Source organism: Lonchura striata, chromosome 3, assembly GCF_046129695.1.
Source record: "Lonchura striata isolate bLonStr1 chromosome 3, bLonStr1.mat, whole genome shotgun sequence".
Classification (NCBI taxonomy): Eukaryota; Metazoa; Chordata; class Aves; order Passeriformes; family Estrildidae; genus Lonchura; species Lonchura striata.
Window position 1 is genome coordinate 85,318,885 of NC_134605.1, and position 18,659 is coordinate 85,337,543.

The 18,659-nt window shown below is 36.9% G+C and overlaps 1 protein-coding gene across 1 annotated transcript in view; it reads right to left on the reverse strand.

Moving 5' to 3' along the window:
• COL19A1 (collagen type XIX alpha 1 chain) overlaps positions 1-18,659 on the reverse strand; it is a 182,567-nt gene that overhangs the window by 8,482 nt on the left and 155,426 nt on the right. Inside the window, exons 41-50 of the mRNA XM_077782360.1 lie at positions 18,599-18,652; positions 15,954-15,998; positions 13,801-13,845; positions 13,630-13,692; positions 12,128-12,163; positions 11,936-11,980; positions 9,446-9,616; positions 8,460-8,526; positions 6,578-6,733; positions 225-302 (exon numbers count right to left, since the gene is read on the reverse strand). Coding sequence (XP_077638486.1) covers positions 225-302; positions 6,578-6,733; positions 8,460-8,526; positions 9,446-9,616; positions 11,936-11,980; positions 12,128-12,163; positions 13,630-13,692; positions 13,801-13,845; positions 15,954-15,998; positions 18,599-18,652 — 760 coding nt within the window. The remainder of the gene's footprint in view (positions 1-224; positions 303-6,577; positions 6,734-8,459; positions 8,527-9,445; positions 9,617-11,935; positions 11,981-12,127; positions 12,164-13,629; positions 13,693-13,800; positions 13,846-15,953; positions 15,999-18,598; positions 18,653-18,659) is intronic.

Sequence of the window (18,659 nt, forward strand, 5' to 3'; positions counted from 1 at the left end):
CTAAAACAAAGCTACAATTAGCAGAGTCCTCACCAGAGCATGGGCAGTGCCCTGCATTTCATCAGCTGCACTCCAGCACATCCACAGGGAGGCAGGTGGGGCTGACCTCACGCTGCGATCCAGCTCGCGAGGAAAAGCAGGAGTGTAAAACCAGTGTTAAAAACAGGAGAAAGGCCTGTTAGTTCATCAATAACAACAGCAGAAATAGATCTGGAGACTTGTACCTGCAGGGCCAGGTGGTCCAGGATTACCAGGCAGTCCAATTCCAGGCTCGCCTCTTTCCCCTTTCTGTCCTCTATAACCTACACAGAATAAAGATATGAAAATAAGAGCACCCTCTTGTTTTAGGCAGCAATTTTCTGTATATCTTGCTGACACAAAATTACCAAGACAAATATAAAAATATAATTGGGAAAGCACATGCTCAGTTCTCTTTTTCAGATTTTTTTTTTTTTCCCCCCTGAGACAGCTCTTAAGTTTATAAATTTCTTCTGGAAAATATGAGCATTTCTAGTGGTAACTGTTACTTCATCTGTCAAAGGGCTCTCCTGCTTTGTTCACTAGCTGGACCTTTCCCCAAGATTTTAGGTTACCTGAAATTCCTCTACTAATGAGCCAAATGCAGATTTTAGCCTCTCTGTTCTGCATAAATCCTTATACTTGCTCTTTTCAGACTTTAAACTGGTAGTTGTATGATCAGATGTCCCCCACCAGCTGGCCAGTGTTGCACAGCTGCCCTCACATGGAGCGAAGCATCTCTGGACCTTGTGCAGATTGTGGGTTTGAAGCTTACTTTGACCCAATAGCTGTATATCATTAACAAGATGTGATTACTAGTCATATTTTGAATACTTGAGTCCTTTTTCTTCACAGGCCACAGTTTTGAATTTATCTAAATCGCTTCCACTTTCTCAAGTGCTGCAACCCATGCTCAACCCCTGCTTCTTTTTCCTTGAACTGTTTTTAAAAAGTTGTATTAGTTGGAAACTTTAGAGCAGAGGACTTGTTGCTATCAGTAAAATATTTTCCTTATTATTTCAAGCTAAGAGTATACCTTAATTATGCAGGAGAAAAGATGAAGGCATTTTTAAAGGAGACACCTGCCAGAAACCCTTACTTCAAAATGGCTCACAAGGAAAACTGTTCTGTACCTAGCACTTCAGATGCTTAAACAAAAGTTTAAGATTAATTTGCTGATTTCTGGTTGCATTTTGAATGAACATCTTCCTGCTTCAGGGACCAGTATATTTTTAGCATCACCTATGCCATACAATAAAGTATTGAGTTCTTCCTCTCATGAAGAACTGTTCCTTAGTTTGAATTAAGAGAAGAGCACTGCTGTGTCAATCCACCTGATGTCCCATGAAGACTAACTGGCACTGACAGGTGGATGGCAAAGACTGTCTTGTCAGTGTGCTGTGGTCTGTGCAACATTGCTGCCTTACAGGATATTCCAGAAGGAAATTACTTTGAGGGCTGTGGGTACCAATTCAGGGTTGTTACAACAGACACATTGCAGTAGGAATGGTACACAGAGCATTCAAGCTTTCTGTTACACACAAGCTCATTATACACTCCAGTAGAAAGTCTGCTGCAATCATTCCAGCTTTCAAAACAGAGCATCCATCATCTTACTCCTCTCAGCACCATGTCAACGAAATTACTGTGAGGCAAAAAAGTTACAAAATGCATGCAAGGTGCTATACATAACATAACATAACTAAAGGAAACCAACAGAATCTCACAGAAACCCAAATTCAAATTAACCATGCATTCTGGTCACTGAGTTATGTTAAGCAGAATTGTACAAGGCATATACACACACAAGCTATAAAGACTAAGAAAAAGGAATATGCAAGTATTTGTATTGGATTTATTCCCCAATGACCACAGTAATATTTATAACTACATCAAGTTGGTTTGTTCTGAAAAATCTTGTGCAACTTGTAGTATTGCTGCTTTTTGAAAAGCTCAGTCATATAACCACAGGATCCATTACATGTCCTATTTATTTTATATTTCTCAATGTCTTTAAATTTACAGTCAACAGTTACAATGCATTTCCCACTACAAACCCAGTTAACTCTAATTTTACAACAGAGTGCTGCAACTAACCATTTATTTTGCATTTCTTTATTTATGGAGAAGAGAGAGAAATCAAAGGTACCATACATCACATTTACAATCCCCACGATAAATATTACTGCACACACTACTGTCACACACTGTAATTGAAAATGACTGAGATAGACTGAATGATTCTGTAAACATCACTGGAACACAAGAAAATAAGGAAAAAATCACCCCTACAATAGGACAAAGAGCAGTATGGTCCAGGGTACTGACAAACCATTACTAGCTGTATCCAAGTACACATGCAAGGGTGTAGTTTTTACATGGTGGCAGGTAAGTTCTGCTAGCACTGACGTTTAATATAAAAATTCCCAAATACCTTGTCTAACAATAAGGCTTTATTTGATAGAATGCAAGAATATTAATAAAATACTTACATGTAAACAATGTGAACAATGTAATGTGTAATTCTGGCAGAAAATATTTGATTTTTAATGAGGTATATTTTGCTTAGAAGCAGGGCATGATTTGACCTCTAGAGGATAATATCACCTTCTTTCTGACAAACTCATACACGGTCAATGGGAAATATTACCATACACATAAAACAGATTTTTTTTTTTTTTTTTTAATGTAAAGGCACATATAAGATGCCATCTAATTTTTCTGGTAGAATTACAATTCTAGTAAGAGGCACCTGCTTAATTCAAAAGGTAACTGTTTTACCAGAGCCTTTCACTCAGGGCGTTATGATTTCTGCAACCCCAAAGGTCTGTTACTACAAACACGTACCCAACATGGGCAGTATGGTAAACACTTGGTAGCAGTATGTAGCAAGTTTGTTTTCATACAGATAAGCCTTTGTTCATAGATGAGTAATAACAACTGAAATTCAGCTCTCAGTTTGGTGCTTGCCACGAATATCACGGTCAAAAGTGTCACTACTGCTACAACCTCAGCTCTATGTGGAAATGACACAAGTTCATGTCCATGAACTTGGAGGTAAAAGGTATTTAAACTGCTCTAGAAGCTATTGCGCCTGTATCATGTAGACCCTCTTCCATCAGCATGGACAATGCAGCACCTGAAACTAACATGTCAAGTATCTAGAGAAATCTGAGGTTCTTTAATACAAATACAAGGCAAAGAGATTACCAGCACAGGGAACAATGAAACCAGTGTCCACTGTGTTTTACTGTGCAAATACTCTGCATTCTTAAAAAGACTGCAAAGCAACAGAGGGTGCTAAGATGAAGCCTTCTCATCCAGCCACCAATACATGTTCTGAGTTCCTTCTGTGTGTTAGAGCTCTCTCAGCTGAGAGGGAGCAGCTCGGTTTCAAATAAAAGTAAAACAGGTTAACTTTAACCTCCACAGCAGAGAACATTTTGCAGGAGGTATCTCTTGAAACCAGTGTAGCTGTTTCAGAAGAGTGACTGTATAGACAACATCCACTACAATGGGTTCCTGATGTCAGCCAAGGTTTCTACATGCTTCCACCATACAAATTAGTAATTATAATAAGAGACATAAACTTTACAACAGAGATTTCCAATAAAGATAAGGAGCTTTCACTATTCATTGCATGGTATTTTAATTTTCTGAGCTGAGCTTTTTTTTTTTTGATTCCTTAAGGCTACCACAAATTATGAGGACTTATAAAAAAAAAAAAAAAATCCGCAATTTGACAGAAAGTGTGAACTTAAACTAGGATGGAATCTTTTCTCTATTGAAAAACAAATCAAGTCATATTAACATAAAGGATCTCTGGGTTGTTAAATTATCACAAGGTGCATTTCATCTAATGGACCAAAATTCCCTTACTATTACAATTTTAAAAATCCAGTTAAGTCAGAGGAGTTAATTGAGCTAACACAGGACAAACTTTGCAGATGGATGGCATTTATATATCTTGCTTGTAAAGTCTTGAAATACACTCTCTAATTCTCTAGAAGATAACAACATAGCTTAAAACTCATGCAGAGTAAAGTTTCTCTGTTCTCCCTTATGGAGATGCTGTACATTTTACCATTAATCCTGCCTCAGAGCATCAGGTGCAGATGCATAGGTTATTTTTGAAATGAATATATATATATATATGTCTATAAAAATCTTCCATTAACTATTTGAATACCAGTTATGTGTTTCACAATTTAAGTTGCAATTCTATTTTGCTTGCATTATCTATTTCTAATGAGACCATCCTATAAATTATATCTACCTGAACCACTGGGAAGATTGTTAGGAAAACTATGAACAACCTTGCTGAAGGCCAGCAGGTAAAAATTTTGGTCTTCCTTAGAAGGGAATGACTCTATGTACGAGAGTCTAGCAATTCTTTAAATACAGTTTTTGAAAACCATGCCTACAAGTCCAAAAGTTAATATCTGTCTTTTTTGCTTCTGAGATTAACCCTCTACCTATTAGTTTGCTGTGCAGGAGGAGATTCTGTTGGAATCTCATTCCTGACCAGTTTCCAGGGGAACCAGCACCACAATCAAGGTGTATGGAGGGACCCCTGTGAATCCACAAATGAAGTTAAACACCTCTCCAGACACACAGTAGCATCTGGCTCTAGCAGGCTCTGCATGCAGCATCACAAACAGGACATATTCACAGAGGTCCTGTTAATTGCTTGCTGAAAGCATCTACTTCTCACTGCCTGTGTGGGACAAGTGACTCACTCTGCCACATATTGCTGCACACAGCAAATCCCTGGAGTTTGCAGTCTGGCCTACACCCAAGTGACAAATATAATAAGTGTCTATCAGTCAATACCAAGTCTGTATTAGGACTTGTGCACACAGCATGCTACCTTAAAGGGCCCAGCCACACATGCACTTAATGTGCTTCACCAAGAAGTCTTGTTTGCTATGTATTTTATGGCTGAAGACATAGCTGGAATATAAAAAGATACTTCTAAATCTGCTCAGAGATTTGAATTTCTTTTTACTCTTGCACAAAGCAGTAACATGCACAGGCACAACTGGGGAAGGCGTGAAGGGTACATGGAAGTGTGCACCTCTTACAGGACGGTCTCTTATTCGCAGTATAAAAAAGAGGCAAGGTAAATTTTTGGTTTTCTTTCCTTGGAAGTGCAATTTTTTATATCTTCTGATGTATCAGAGAATTAAAGGCTTCTCACTTAGCTTACCTTTTACTAATGAAAAACAAGTATTCAGTGTATTGGTAAAACAAATGGAAATCATGTGTACATGGGGCACTATTTTACTTAAGTATAAGGTATGGAAAAGCAGATTTTTTTTTTCAAGCATAGCTATCATCTTTTAGTCTTGATGCTCACTAGCTGGAAATGAAATCTAGTGCAACATTTCTCTTCCCAGAAGTGTTTAAGACTATCCAGTATATATACATCATCATTGAACAATCTGGCACTGACATTGAAGGTGACTATTTGCAGTGATCTGAATGTTTAGGTAACGATGAAGTCAGTGTTGTAAGATTCTAAGCCTTTTATTGTTTTCTTTGATCCTTTATTCTTGTTCTTCTCATTCTGAGCTCATCACATTTTTCAAGCTTCTGTCAGTGGTTTGCGCTTATCAATGTTAGTAAGTCCTTATTCTTCTGATAGCTTTAGGATCCACACATCTTCAGCTTTTCTGGCATGTTCTTCATTCCAGTCTGACTTGCTCTGATTCCAGAGCAGACCAAACTAACAAAAGATAATAAAGAACTACCTACAGATAAACTGCAAATTGCATGTTACCCACCCACAAAATATTATTCATCTATAAATTCTTTTTTCCTTCTAGTCTGTTCTCCTTTTCCTTTTAATCTCTGAAAGGCTCTACAGTAGAGCACAACTACAATGAATCTGGATCTCTCAGAGCTAATTTTGCAGTAAAAGAGTTCACAGAAATGTGAGTCCTATACTGTCCAGGTGCATTGCAATGCACAAATTACAGTCTGGGGTATAGTAGATGCCTTTAGTGAAAAACTGATTAGTTTGATTTTTTTTTTTTTTAATGAAAATAAGATTCCTTCACCATAAGAAGAATTCATTTAGTAATACTTCAGTTTTCACTGCTTCTTAAAGAAGTTTTTCCTGCCCTGTATTTTCTCAGGATCTGAGCTGAGAGCAGTCAGACTAGGAGATCAAATTTTCTTTCTTAAATAAGCTGGCCTCTCAATATGAAGATGAATCTAAATAGCAAGAGCATTGGCATTGTTTTTCTTCCTTATTCAAGTATTTTGTGGAAAAAAAATAACTGCAACAGTAGTTCTGTCAGATTTAGATATCTGTCAATAATTAACTTTATAACTGATTAGAATAAAATGCACTGATTAGGAGTTTTTAATCAGTAAAATCCACACATTTACTATGGGTTAATATTTAGATGTGGTCTGGAAAAACATAAGTACATAAGTTTAAAAGTTAATCATTAGAAAGCTAGATAGGTAATCCTGGCTTACTTAATAAATATTAGCAAGTGTATAAGGATTTCAAGATACAACTAAAAGGAGCATATTTTGAAATCCCTACCTTGAATTCCACGTTCTCCTGGTGGCCCTGGCAAACCATCCTTTCCTGGTGGTCCTGGTGACCCATCTTTTCCTGGGGGCCCTGGTTTTCCATGAGCTTGGGAGGCAAGCATTGCAGCAGGCAGCTTCATCTGGGATACAAATTGAGCCATCCTTTCTTCATTAAACACAAGAAAGAGCTGATAAGACAACTGCTAGCAAAAAAGGGGGAAAAAAAATCCCAAAGCCCAATAAGCACTCCAATAAGCACTGAAACCTTTGGTTCCAACTCAGGTTCATGTCTGAGTCTTTACCCTTTGAAATAATGAGAATTAATTTGCATTAAAGCTTCTATTACTACTCTCTATTGCTAACATATTCCAATATTTCAAATGACTTCTGATGTGGGAGTACTTAAAACACATAGACAGAATAATTAGGGCTACCTTATATATTTGTAACTCATATTAAACTGCAAAGTAGAGATTAAATACCGTGAACTGTTCTTGGAATGTGCTGGAACCCTAAAAACAGTTGTAAAAAACCTGAAAGCACTCAGCAAAGATTATTAATTGCAGATATTTCAGAGTAGAAATGTTCATAGTGGGATAAAGCGCCCTTGGTAATATGTTAGTGTTCCTTAGAGGTAGGTAAAATAGGTACTAACCTTGGCTCTGTCTCATTTATACCAGATTAAACCCCTAAACATTCCACAATTTAGCAGGTATTTACAGTGCTGGAGTTTTAAGATTTAAGAAAAAAAAAAAAGAAGGAAGGTGATAGAAAGTAAACAAAATGAAACAATGCCAAAACTGAAAAATTTGTGTGAACAGTAGCAAGGTGTAGAAAATGGGATAGCTATAAAGACAAAACTACTTTATTCCCTGTAGGCAGGGAACCTTATAATGCTTTCTTTTTGTAAATAGACTAAATATTTGTTACCATTCTATTTGAATGGATAAAGGAGGTAACTTCACTCAACGAGCTGCTCTTGAAATATATAGTAGGTCAAACTCTGAGGGGTAGCACCCTGGGGAAAGGTGATAATACACAAAATGATAGCTTCGTTATAAAGTGAAAAACTGCCTGAACAGGTTAAGAAGTCTCAAGCTTTATTTATTTCTTTTATCTCTAAAAGATGGCTTTTGTCCACAAATATTAATGACAGAATAACAAAGCATATTGAGGACACAAGAAATGCATTTTGCAATGGAAGAGCAGCTACTGTTAAGGGGTGTTCAAGAAGAATCTTGTTTCAGAAACCTATCTGAGTCACAGCTTTTCTACCATGACTAAAGGAATGCTGGGGAAGAGAAATATTTCCTTTTCAGAGTAAGGACTCATCTAAGAAATTTTACATAATACAAAGGCCTTGGCTGAATCTGGTACTTGCCTAAAACTGTGCCAGAAGATGGTGGTCTGGCAGGGAGTTGTGGAATTCAGCAGGGATATTTGCTGAGAAAGTGGCACAGCAATTTAGACCTATGTGACTGAAGGCTCTCAAACCTTTCTCTTATTTAGACAGTCAGCCACTAAGTGGGCAAAATACTTAGGTATATCTATGGTCTGTGCTTTAGCAACACTTCAATATCTTAATGGTATATTGTAGATAAGCAGTATCTGCAGTAATTTATGATACATATAGGTAACTACAATGACACATACTTCTGTTTGCTATTATGATTCGGAGCAGATTACCCTTCAGTGCTAACCTTTTACATAAGGAAATACTCTGTTTAACAGATACTCTAACTTCTCATTGTTTGAACAGAATCACTAAAGTAGACTTGTTAAACATAGCTACAGCAAAAAGGTACTTGCTAAGTCCAATCTAAGTTAGATGACCTGTCAAGAAATTTAGAGCAGAATTTCAGATTTAGTTGTATAATATTTCCTTTTCTTACCTTCAAACACCTTAAGAACCTCTTGTTTGATATATTTTTTTATTTCTTCAAGTGAAATTGCATCAACCTGATGAGGAAAAAGAAAAGTGATATGTATCAGACAGAATATACAGAGGACACTTTATGATGCTACAGAAATAAGAAATGCCTAAATTAGCATTACAAATATAAACCTTTCACCAACAGATAAGTGTTTTAATATATTTGTGTTATTTATTTTACTGCAAAGGCCACTTTACTGCCAATACATTATAATATTGTAAAGACACTAGTGGCATGAAGTGGGAGAAGCACTCCCAGCTGCCAAGATGACCAGGATGTGATGAGTATGGAATAAGTCAGTAAGGATGTCCAGGGACAAAAATCTGCTGTACTTTTGCATAGCATCTGCCAGCTTCTCATCCATCCTGGTGACTACTTGCTCTGATGCACTGTTGACAAGAAGAGAACCATGGCACTGGTAACTTCACTGGAAAAGTGTTTTAGAGCTTTACCTTACCTGACTGAGGTTAAAAAGAACCCATAACATGGATGTGTGTGCCTTTGTGCTCATGCAGACAAATCAAGATATCTACAACTGTCAAGCAGCATTGCATTGTCTTTTTAAATGCTGATTTCTCTTCTATTGAGAATCAATTTTGGCTGCCTCCTTTTCTTTCCCAGTTGCAAAGACTCAGACTGTAGCTCTTAATCTTATGGAAAACATGAAAATTAACTATACTGAGTAGCCATATTGATGTGCAGTGACTAAATAAATAAATAATTAAATCTTATCCATAGCAAATGTTTTAAAAAATAATTTAAAATAATTACTTCATCATGTGAGTATTATTTTTTTCACCTTAAATGTACACTGAAATTATCTGAGAGAAATTCTTAGTTTTTTCTAATACTGTGCTATTTCTCAGTAGAATTTCCACTGCTCAGCCCATGTTACCTTCATAACTGAATCCACAAGCAACTAAGATAAATTTATATTTACTTACTGAAAATCCTGGGGGTCCTGGTGAACCTGGGGGACCTTGGTGACCTGGTGATCCTGGATAGCCTCTGTCTCCTGGAGGGCCAACAGGACCCACATCCCCCTTTTCTCCTGATGGGCCAGGTTTCCCTCGTTCACCCTGTGGGCCTCTGTCCCCTGGAATACCCTGATCTCCCTGTGTAAAATAAAAGCAGAAAGAAAACCATTGCCCATAGTGGAACAAGACTGAAAAGTCACTTGAGAATGCTAAAAAGAAAATTCTTGCCTGTTCAGAAACAGACTGAGTCATGCAGGGAAGATGATTTTCCAGGCTGAATCTCATCTCTGAAAATGTATTTTGTTTTCTTGCACTTTTAATGTTGAAATCGATTACAAAAAGATTAGCTTGACTCTGTGCTATCCTCTTTTCAAGGACAGAACTTGAGTATAGAAAGATTTTAGCTCTTATACAAGCATCTAGAAATATAAATTATGGCATAGGTATAATTCAGGTGCTCAAATTCACACAGGCAAAAGACACCAGGACATTTCCTGTAACTTTCCTTAGAAGCCTGCTATTTTATGTCTTAATTTACACAAAATTATAGTTAATCTAAGTTATTTCCAGTACCCAAAGATACTAGGAGGAAGCTGGAGAAGAATTTTTATTAAGGATATATAGTGACAGGATAAGGAGCTAATGGCTTCAGAATGAAAAAAAGTCAGTTTAGAAGTGATATTGGGAAGAAATTCTTTGCTAAGAGGATGGTGAGGCACTGGAACAAATTATCCAGAGAACTTTGGATGCCCTAACGCTGAAAATATATTAAGGCCAGGTTGGATTGGGCTTAGAGCAATCTGGTCTGATGAAAGGCCCATGGCAAGGTAGTTGGAACTTGATGATTAAAAGTACCTTTCAGCCCAGGCTTTTCCATGATTCCGTGATATATAAGTTCTCAGGTTTATAACCCTGCAGAGTAGGTACAGATAGCTCTTCTACTAGAGATAAAGAAAAAGGCAGGTTTCTCTAGAATCATGGTGCTATGCCAATGTGAAGATGATCCTTTTCTTCTAAACAGCCCACGTTTTACAGGCTGCCAGTGTGTAGGAGGCAAATCAAATACTAAAGCAACTTTTCAAACATGCAATTTTTAACTGCCTCCAGTGTTTTCTTTGTGTTTTGAAAAAGGTCCTTGTAAAAATTCATAAACTAGGTCATATATTCCTCTAGATTCCTCTTTAAACTCTCCACTATGAATTGTACAAAACATTTGTGTTTTGTGATCTCTACCTAAGGCTGAATAAAGCAGCACCTTTCTCCTTTCTAGCGTCCTCCTATCTCTTGTATTTTAACTTGTACCAAATTCTGTCCACACAGAACTGCTGTTTTCCTGTGTTTCTACCTGCTCTACTCCAGCAGGTTCACAATCTGTGATCAAGGTATGCAGATAACAGCAAAAAATGACCAAGCATATATATCTGTTGAAATCACTAGAAAACTGGTTGGTATAAAACATGTTTTCAACTAGTTTGTCATTCATTTTATAAAGTAGTAGTAACAGCAGTGTTTAGTCACTCAAAGGATATATTTCAGCCCAGGTGGCTTACTCTTTTTTAAAATGGATTCTATGAGGACATTCTCATACTGAACAAGAAAACCTCAAGAGTTTTATTCTGTCCTTCCAATTTTGATGCTACTCTTTTCTGTAACTACAACAGCTTGTCTCAAACTGAAGGAACATGCTGTACAGCAGTAATAATAATGGCTGCAAGAAAACCTTGACTTTATTTTCTGTAATCATTGCAGTCTCTCCCACAGATGCAGACCTGTGTCCTTAAAGGCAAAACCAGAACATTGCAAACATTTAATTTTTAAGGGATAATTGTAATAACTGTTAAACCCTCATGGTCTTTTCAGTGTCATAAAGCAGCATCTCCTTTTCCAGATTAAACAGGGAGATACTTCTCTGAATAATCAAAAAAAATGTGGTAGCCATGTAATTAGGACATCAAGACTTTGGGAATGTTATAAGAAGACCATATCTCACCTCCCATAATCATTCTTGCCCACCATGACCTTGTTACCATGAACACAAATGTTTGAAGAGTTTGGGAAGCAGTCAGCATTGCACTGTCATTCCTGCTGCCCAAGCTCGCTTTATATAAAACATGACTTGTGTTTGTGACATAGAAAGGGCAAGATCATAGCTTTTGTAAAGTCTGACAACAGCACAACTGGGTTATCTGCTTTCCAATTTTCAGCCTATTGATCAATTTACACTGTCCAGGCCAACTGTGTTAGAAAGTCTAAAAAATGTGGTTTTCTTCTAAATGCAGAAGCCAAATAAACTCTAATTCCTTGAAGAGGTGCATAGAACTAAACCTCTTAGACGTCTAGGTGATTGCTTAAAGTTCACAGAGAATTATTTTCTTGATTTTGCCAATAAGATAGGTGCTGATGAGGTGTTTATATGCTCAGTAAAAAGAGAAAAAAATTATCATAATAGGGACTTACACGTTCTCCTTTGGGTCCTCTGTCTCCTGGTCTCCCCACAGCACCCTGAAAAATAGTTTTTGAAAAAAGATAAATTGATTAGTTGAAAGCTTTGTTGTGTATTCATGTGTTAGCAGAATGGAAAGCAACTGCCTAGGACTAACAGCTGTGATTTCTGTGAGGAATAAAATACACAAAAGCATTTTTTCTTACCGGAGGACCTGGCAATCCATCTTTTCCATTGATTCCCTAAGAAAAAAAATTAATATGTTTACATGTTTTTAAAATATAAAGGGCAAAGCTCAGTGTTTAGTGCCGTATTAGTGAATGATCTGAAACTGCAGAAGCAGCAATGTGTGTGGCTACAATATAGAAATACAAAGAGCATCAAGATGTGCACCAAATATAATGATCACAGAACTTTAAATGACAAATTACAGGGAAATTTTGCAAATTTGGAATATTTTTGTACATGCACATGCACTTTTTCAGTAGCAGTTAGTCATAATACAACCATGGGAGAGATTCCTTTTATTCTAGATATCAGCCATGGTGCTAAATTACCCTTCTGCTCTTACAGAGATTATGTCTTACTATCACAAATCCAGATTCAGTCTTTGGTTGTTAGGACTTGTAGTATGGCACAGTTTTGGCCTCATGGGTTAAAGCTATTTCCTTCCCCAAAGAAGGTGGTTGCATTCATAGGTGGAAACTGCTCCAGACCCACATTATACTCCAGACTGGAGTGTGGCATGATCTGAGAGTCCTAGATGGTATGGGCCAAAATAATGCAGAGTATATTAACAATTGTACAATGCCAGATAATTGCAAGATAAATGCTCTGGCAGTGTTTAATTTAGTGGGATATTTATGGATCTGCACATGTAGAAAACTCACAGCTGTTTGAGTGAGAAATGATGACTTGTATGAGCAGAGAAGCAGGAGTATTTCTTTCTCCTCATATACTCCAAAGTGGAGTTTTGCACAGGTTAGGCACCTTGAGCTAATTTGCTGCTGTAGCTACAGAAACTGTGTCTTCTTTCAAGGCAGAAGTGTAACATGGAGATGTGCTGTCAAGCTGCAGAGGTCTGCTGCTCATGCTCATCCCCAAAACACCAAGGTTCAGGGGAGATAATGAGTCCTGCACTACCCTTCCTGAACCCCTTCTAGAATATAAACTAGGTTTTTTTCAGCTAGCTCAGACAGTGCTGACTACACTGCTGTCACACTTTTATTACATAAAGAGAGAAGATCAGACATCTCCTAAATGAACAGTAAATGCCTCAGCTGCAGTATTGCATCACCTGTATACAGAAGAGTCTCAAGGTTTATTCAGCCATGAAGCACACCCTTCTCTATCTAAACTGAAACTGAGAACTTATTCTGTCACCCCATCCTTTACTGACTGTGTTGAGTCTCTGGGTTCACATTCTCCCCCCTGGAAAAAGTACAAGAGGAAACTTTATGTCAACAAGATCCAAATGACCTTCATAAGTCCTTTAAAGGCAATATCTCAGTAACATTAACTATTAAAACACCACAGTACAAAGCATTTTTTTTTGATGGTTAATATTGAGCAGTGCAGCTCTGTGTGTTCCTCACATGTTATCTACTCTAACATAAAACAAGATGTAATGTCCTTTCTTTTGTAACTTCTGATAAACTAAAACATATATTTTTGTAACAAAATATATATTCAGTATAAAATTGCTTACTGGTTTTCCTTGTGGCCCTTCTGGACCAGGGAAGCCTATATCTCCTATAGGTCCTCTTTCACCCTAAGAAAGAAGAAAACACACATATAAATCTGCATGAAAAATCTTGCATCAGGTGTCTGAATTATTTGTTTGCTATTGTAAGAATCCAGAATTCAAATCTGTACTTACAGGTTCTCCCGGCAACCCTGGGGACCCAGGAGATCCGGGCTTTCCCTGAAAAAAGAGAATATTACATATTCATATTATTAGGAAGCCAAGTAAAATTTTTCTCCATATCAAAAATAAGAGAGTACATATATATAAATATATATGAGAGAAATATTCACAGTGTTGCTCATTAATGCTTTAAGAAAAGAAAAAGAATTATTTTACTGGATTTTTGTCATATTTAATTAACAGGCTCGTGCATTAAAATGTTACTCAGTCACTTGGTTTTCTTTACCCTTCATGAATACTGAGATGCTTTTATGAGATTTTCTATTACAACGTTGTAATTTCCACCTTGAGAAGTCATAGTCAGAGCAAAGTTTTTCAGTGTATATGTAAAATCAATGTTTTTTCCTTCAGGTAATTTTTCATCCTGAATTTTAATTTTTTTTTTTTGTGTATGACTTTACTACTGACTCAACATCTTTTGCAAATTTTCTTCATGATCTTTTTTTGGCCAGTTTTATTGCCATTTTATGTTCACTCTGCCAGAATTCACAATCCTCTCTTATGACATCATGCTGATTTTAAATGTCTGTTTTTTGTAGGATGCCCTTCTTTTAACAACTTGAACCTACATTTCCTGAAAGTATCCTTAGAGGATATTCCTGAAAGATCCTCAGGTGACTTGTACAAGTGAGAGATCAAACCCATCAGCACCAGGGACAACACTGGGAACAGCAGTACTGAGGGTTTGTGTTGAAATAGGCATTGGTGGTAATGCTTGCAGGATCTCAGTCCAAGCTTCCCTGAAAATCTCAACAAAACACCAAAGTGAAAATAAGAGGTTTATATTCCCATATGGGAAAATTGGTCCACTATTCTATCTAGGGAATAATGACGGGTACAGAAGATAAATTCTTTCCCAGCAAGATATGTAGATATATCTCAAACTCCTCCTAGACTACTGAAAAGAATTTATCTTACATATCTATTATTTTGTTGATTAAAACTCCTTAGCATAAAATATATAGAAAACAAATAATTTATTTCAGGGGAAAATATTTTATCTCAGTGGATTTTATTAGAACTAAATATAGTCAACAGAATGCAACTCCATCAGTGAAGAAGGGACCTCATTAAATATTTTGTATCCACCTTGAATAGAGAACATCCAATAACTTGGGACATATCCAGTGGGAAATTCATAGGTCATGCACAACTGTGCAGTGTTATTATTAACAGTGTAAAATCTGTTTCAGAACAACAAACTTTGAAATTCTTACATCTGCTATAAAACGCAGAGAAATATTTTTCCCCTTAAATGTGGAATTCTTTTAGGAAAACCCAATGAAATGAGGCTATTTAAGATTATGTTCTCTCTTGGAACTCACATAAATAGACTAAATCTGTGGCTAATGGAAATGGGAGTGTGCAGACACATACTTCTCTTTATTTCATGAAACACATATTTATAATTTAAACAGCTCCTGAATGTATTGGTAGTTGCCAAAATTTAATAATAAATCTATTTGCATATAAATAACTACATATTGCCTCCTGAAATATGGATAAACTTTTTTATTAAACTGTGAATGCAATCTAATATCTTCATTTCCTTTAGGAATAATTATATTTTCAATTTATTATTAGTTACTTTTACTTTCACCTACAACAAAGTTCCTCTGTGACTTTCAGAAACTTCTCTGGATATCATATCTAAATAGCTGACAAAGCAGTCCCCTAAAGCAAATGTTTGATCGAATTGATATGCAGATCCCTGTGGGCTGCAATAACTAATGTTCATGATTTTTCTTTGTGATAGAAAGATGCTCAGAAATTTGTTCATGCCCAGGAACACAAAAAATGTCTTTATCTATATTAAACAGAGGCAATGAGAAGAGTCTCGCATTTCTTAATTAAGCTTATGCAGCTTTGAATTCCAGATTTATCATGTATTCACTCCAATCACTATTGTCATTTTAATAGCAATATGAATCCTTGCTGCTATTAAAACTCTACTTTATTTAGAGAAAACCCATAATCTTCATACCTACGAATAAAACATAAGCCAAGCACTGGTGTTCCACAGTGACTGAGATTACAGCTCAGCACCCTTCTTGACCTGTTTTTCAGCTTTTAAAACCAGAGTTTTCTTTAAAGAATATACATACCGGTGTCCCTGACACTCCCGGTGCTCCAGCTGGTCCACGGTCACCCTAAAGAAAAGATAAATCTATGTTTAAACTACAGAAATCAAACTAGAAGTTTCTTGATGGATTCCCATTAAAACCCAAGGAAGTGAACTGAAAATGAGGACAAGAGCCAGGCTAAATGCTAATATTTATCTGTGCCACTGGCTCATTATACAGACTTGAGCAAGTAACCAAAATCCTTTGTTTAGGTTCTCTCATGTAATGTTTCCCTTTGTTCCTGCGCAAGACCTCTCTTGAAAAGGGATGGAAAGTCCCTGATTTATCTGTAGTTCTCCAAATAATTATAATTTGCGGTCATGGCAATAACCAAAATTTACACAGGGTAATTCACTTTCATATCAACATACCCACAGTTATGATGTACCTTTCAAAGAAGTTTTTGCTTTCCTGCTACCCAGTTATCCATTTACTACAAGCCAATGTCCTCTGCTTGTGCCATGGCCCTGGGCAAGGGTTCTCATTTATAGCACACAGCCACCTTCATCTATGCTTTAAACTAGGACAGTGTTTTTTTTTGGCAGGAACTGACAAGTTACAGGGACAAATTCATCTTTCTTAACAGCGCTGTAATCCAAAGCAGACAGATAGAGCTCAACAAGTGGTAAAACTCTACCCAGAAGTATTTACCCACTGCTGACGTGTTGGTCTGCAACACTATGCTCTGTTACTGTAACATTGGTTACAAATGTCAAAAAATCAGGCTCCTCTTTTCTGAATTTATGGCAGAAAACCCCAGGCACTGTTGAAGCCATACTAACAGGACAGTATTTTTCTGAGATGGGTTTATGTTATGGGTTATGGAGCAGATGTACTAAAGCTCTGTAAACATAGCTACAGCCACATTGTGTTCTGCATAAGAGACCCAAGAATTTTAGGATTTCTGGTTTCTATTCTTATAAGTAATGGTGGTTTGCCTCATCCTCATAATTTTGGTTCAGGTACACAATGATACTGGTGTTGATTAGGAACACTTAACTCCCTTACATACAGTGTGACAGATGACAAGATGCATGTCTGACCTGGTGTTGGGAGGAAGCAGCTTAGAGGACAGAGCTCAGCCTGTCCTGCTCTGGACACCCAGTGAGGAACACAACCAGCGCCTCTGGAGCAGCGGCTGGGAGCACTGAGTGCCTGCAGCAGGCAGGACACGCAGTCTGGAGCCTGCACTCTGCCCCAGTGGTTATTCCAGACCCAGGACTTGTGGTATTTTCTCTATATGCTGCCTATGAAGCTAGATTTTTGTCTGTTTGTTTGTTTTCCCCTAGAAGCTAGAAATGCCTAACACTTCCCTTACAACATTTTTTTTCTTTTCAGGGTTATTCTGGTCCTTTCAGCAGTCTGGCTTGCAGCACAGCTCCACCAGCTACTGTCAGCACAGCTGAGGGAGGGGACATTTTACCTAGAGGACATGAAGTTCTTAAGGCAGTTCATGAAATTATCATGAAATTACAGCCAGTGTTGTCTGTAGAAGATGGTATTCTGCTACACATAGGAGCATCATGGCTCTAAATTAAAATCTGGCATGCACTATACTGCTGGGACTGTCAGGCTCTGAGATTCTGTTCACTTATTTGCACCACAAATGTGAAATTCTGACCAAATTTAGTTATGGTAACAATATTTTTACTTTGGGAGAAGGCCAAACATGCACTCAGCTGGTTTATATGATCTGATCCATTGCTTATTCCCTTTATTTAATTCCTGTCCCCACTTTGTCTCTGTTAGACCTGTAATGTCTCCCTGTGCTTGTTCATTTTTAAATCACACTAATCTTTAAAATCCTTAATTGCTTGTAAATTGCAGAATTCCAGAACAAGAACCATTTCATGTAATTTAAGCATCTAGTATAACTACCTTAGATCTTGTCACTGACTGAGAAAGTAGGAGGAATATACAGTGATATTGAGAGGGAAACTTTTAATTTATATTTCTTTGTGATAAAAAAATAAGTCTCAGTAAAGTACTTTTGCATGAAGTAACTTAATAGCATAATTCCAAAAGCTGAAAACCATTTCATTTTCAAAAAAATTTACTCTTTTTTCTTCCTAAATTAGAAGATATGGCAAAAATCAAAATGATTTTGCTGACAGAAAACCTATTTCCAGATTTGTTTTTACTTGTCTGCTAAATGTTTTGTACTTTGCTATATTTAGAAATTAATACCAAAATCTCGACTTTTTTAGCCTTTTATGAAAAGCTTTTCTTTAAATTCATAATCAGGCTCCAAAATTAGAAAGCAAAAGGCTCAGAACAAGACAGAGACACTGTAAACATAAGATGATATTCAAGAGGGAACAGGAACCATACATAGGACAGTGTATGTACTAACTATATTACTATCAAGTATAGTAGTATCCTACCAAGAATATTACAAGGCCTTCTACAAAAATTTTCCCTTTGCAGAAACTGAAATTTTGTGTTTGCTGAGTATATTATTTACACCCATGCTAAAGGAAAAAAGAAAATATAAATAAGTATGCAAATATTTTTTCTTACAGAAACATTAACTTACACACGAAAAATAAACCAAACAAGGCTTCAGAAAACATTTAGTTGTAGCTAGTGGCTACTAAGAAATCATGCCATCTTTTTAAGAGTCCTACCTTTTCCCCTGGGAGTCCTTCCAGTCCTGGTAATCCCATTGGTCCTGGGTCTCCCTGTTTT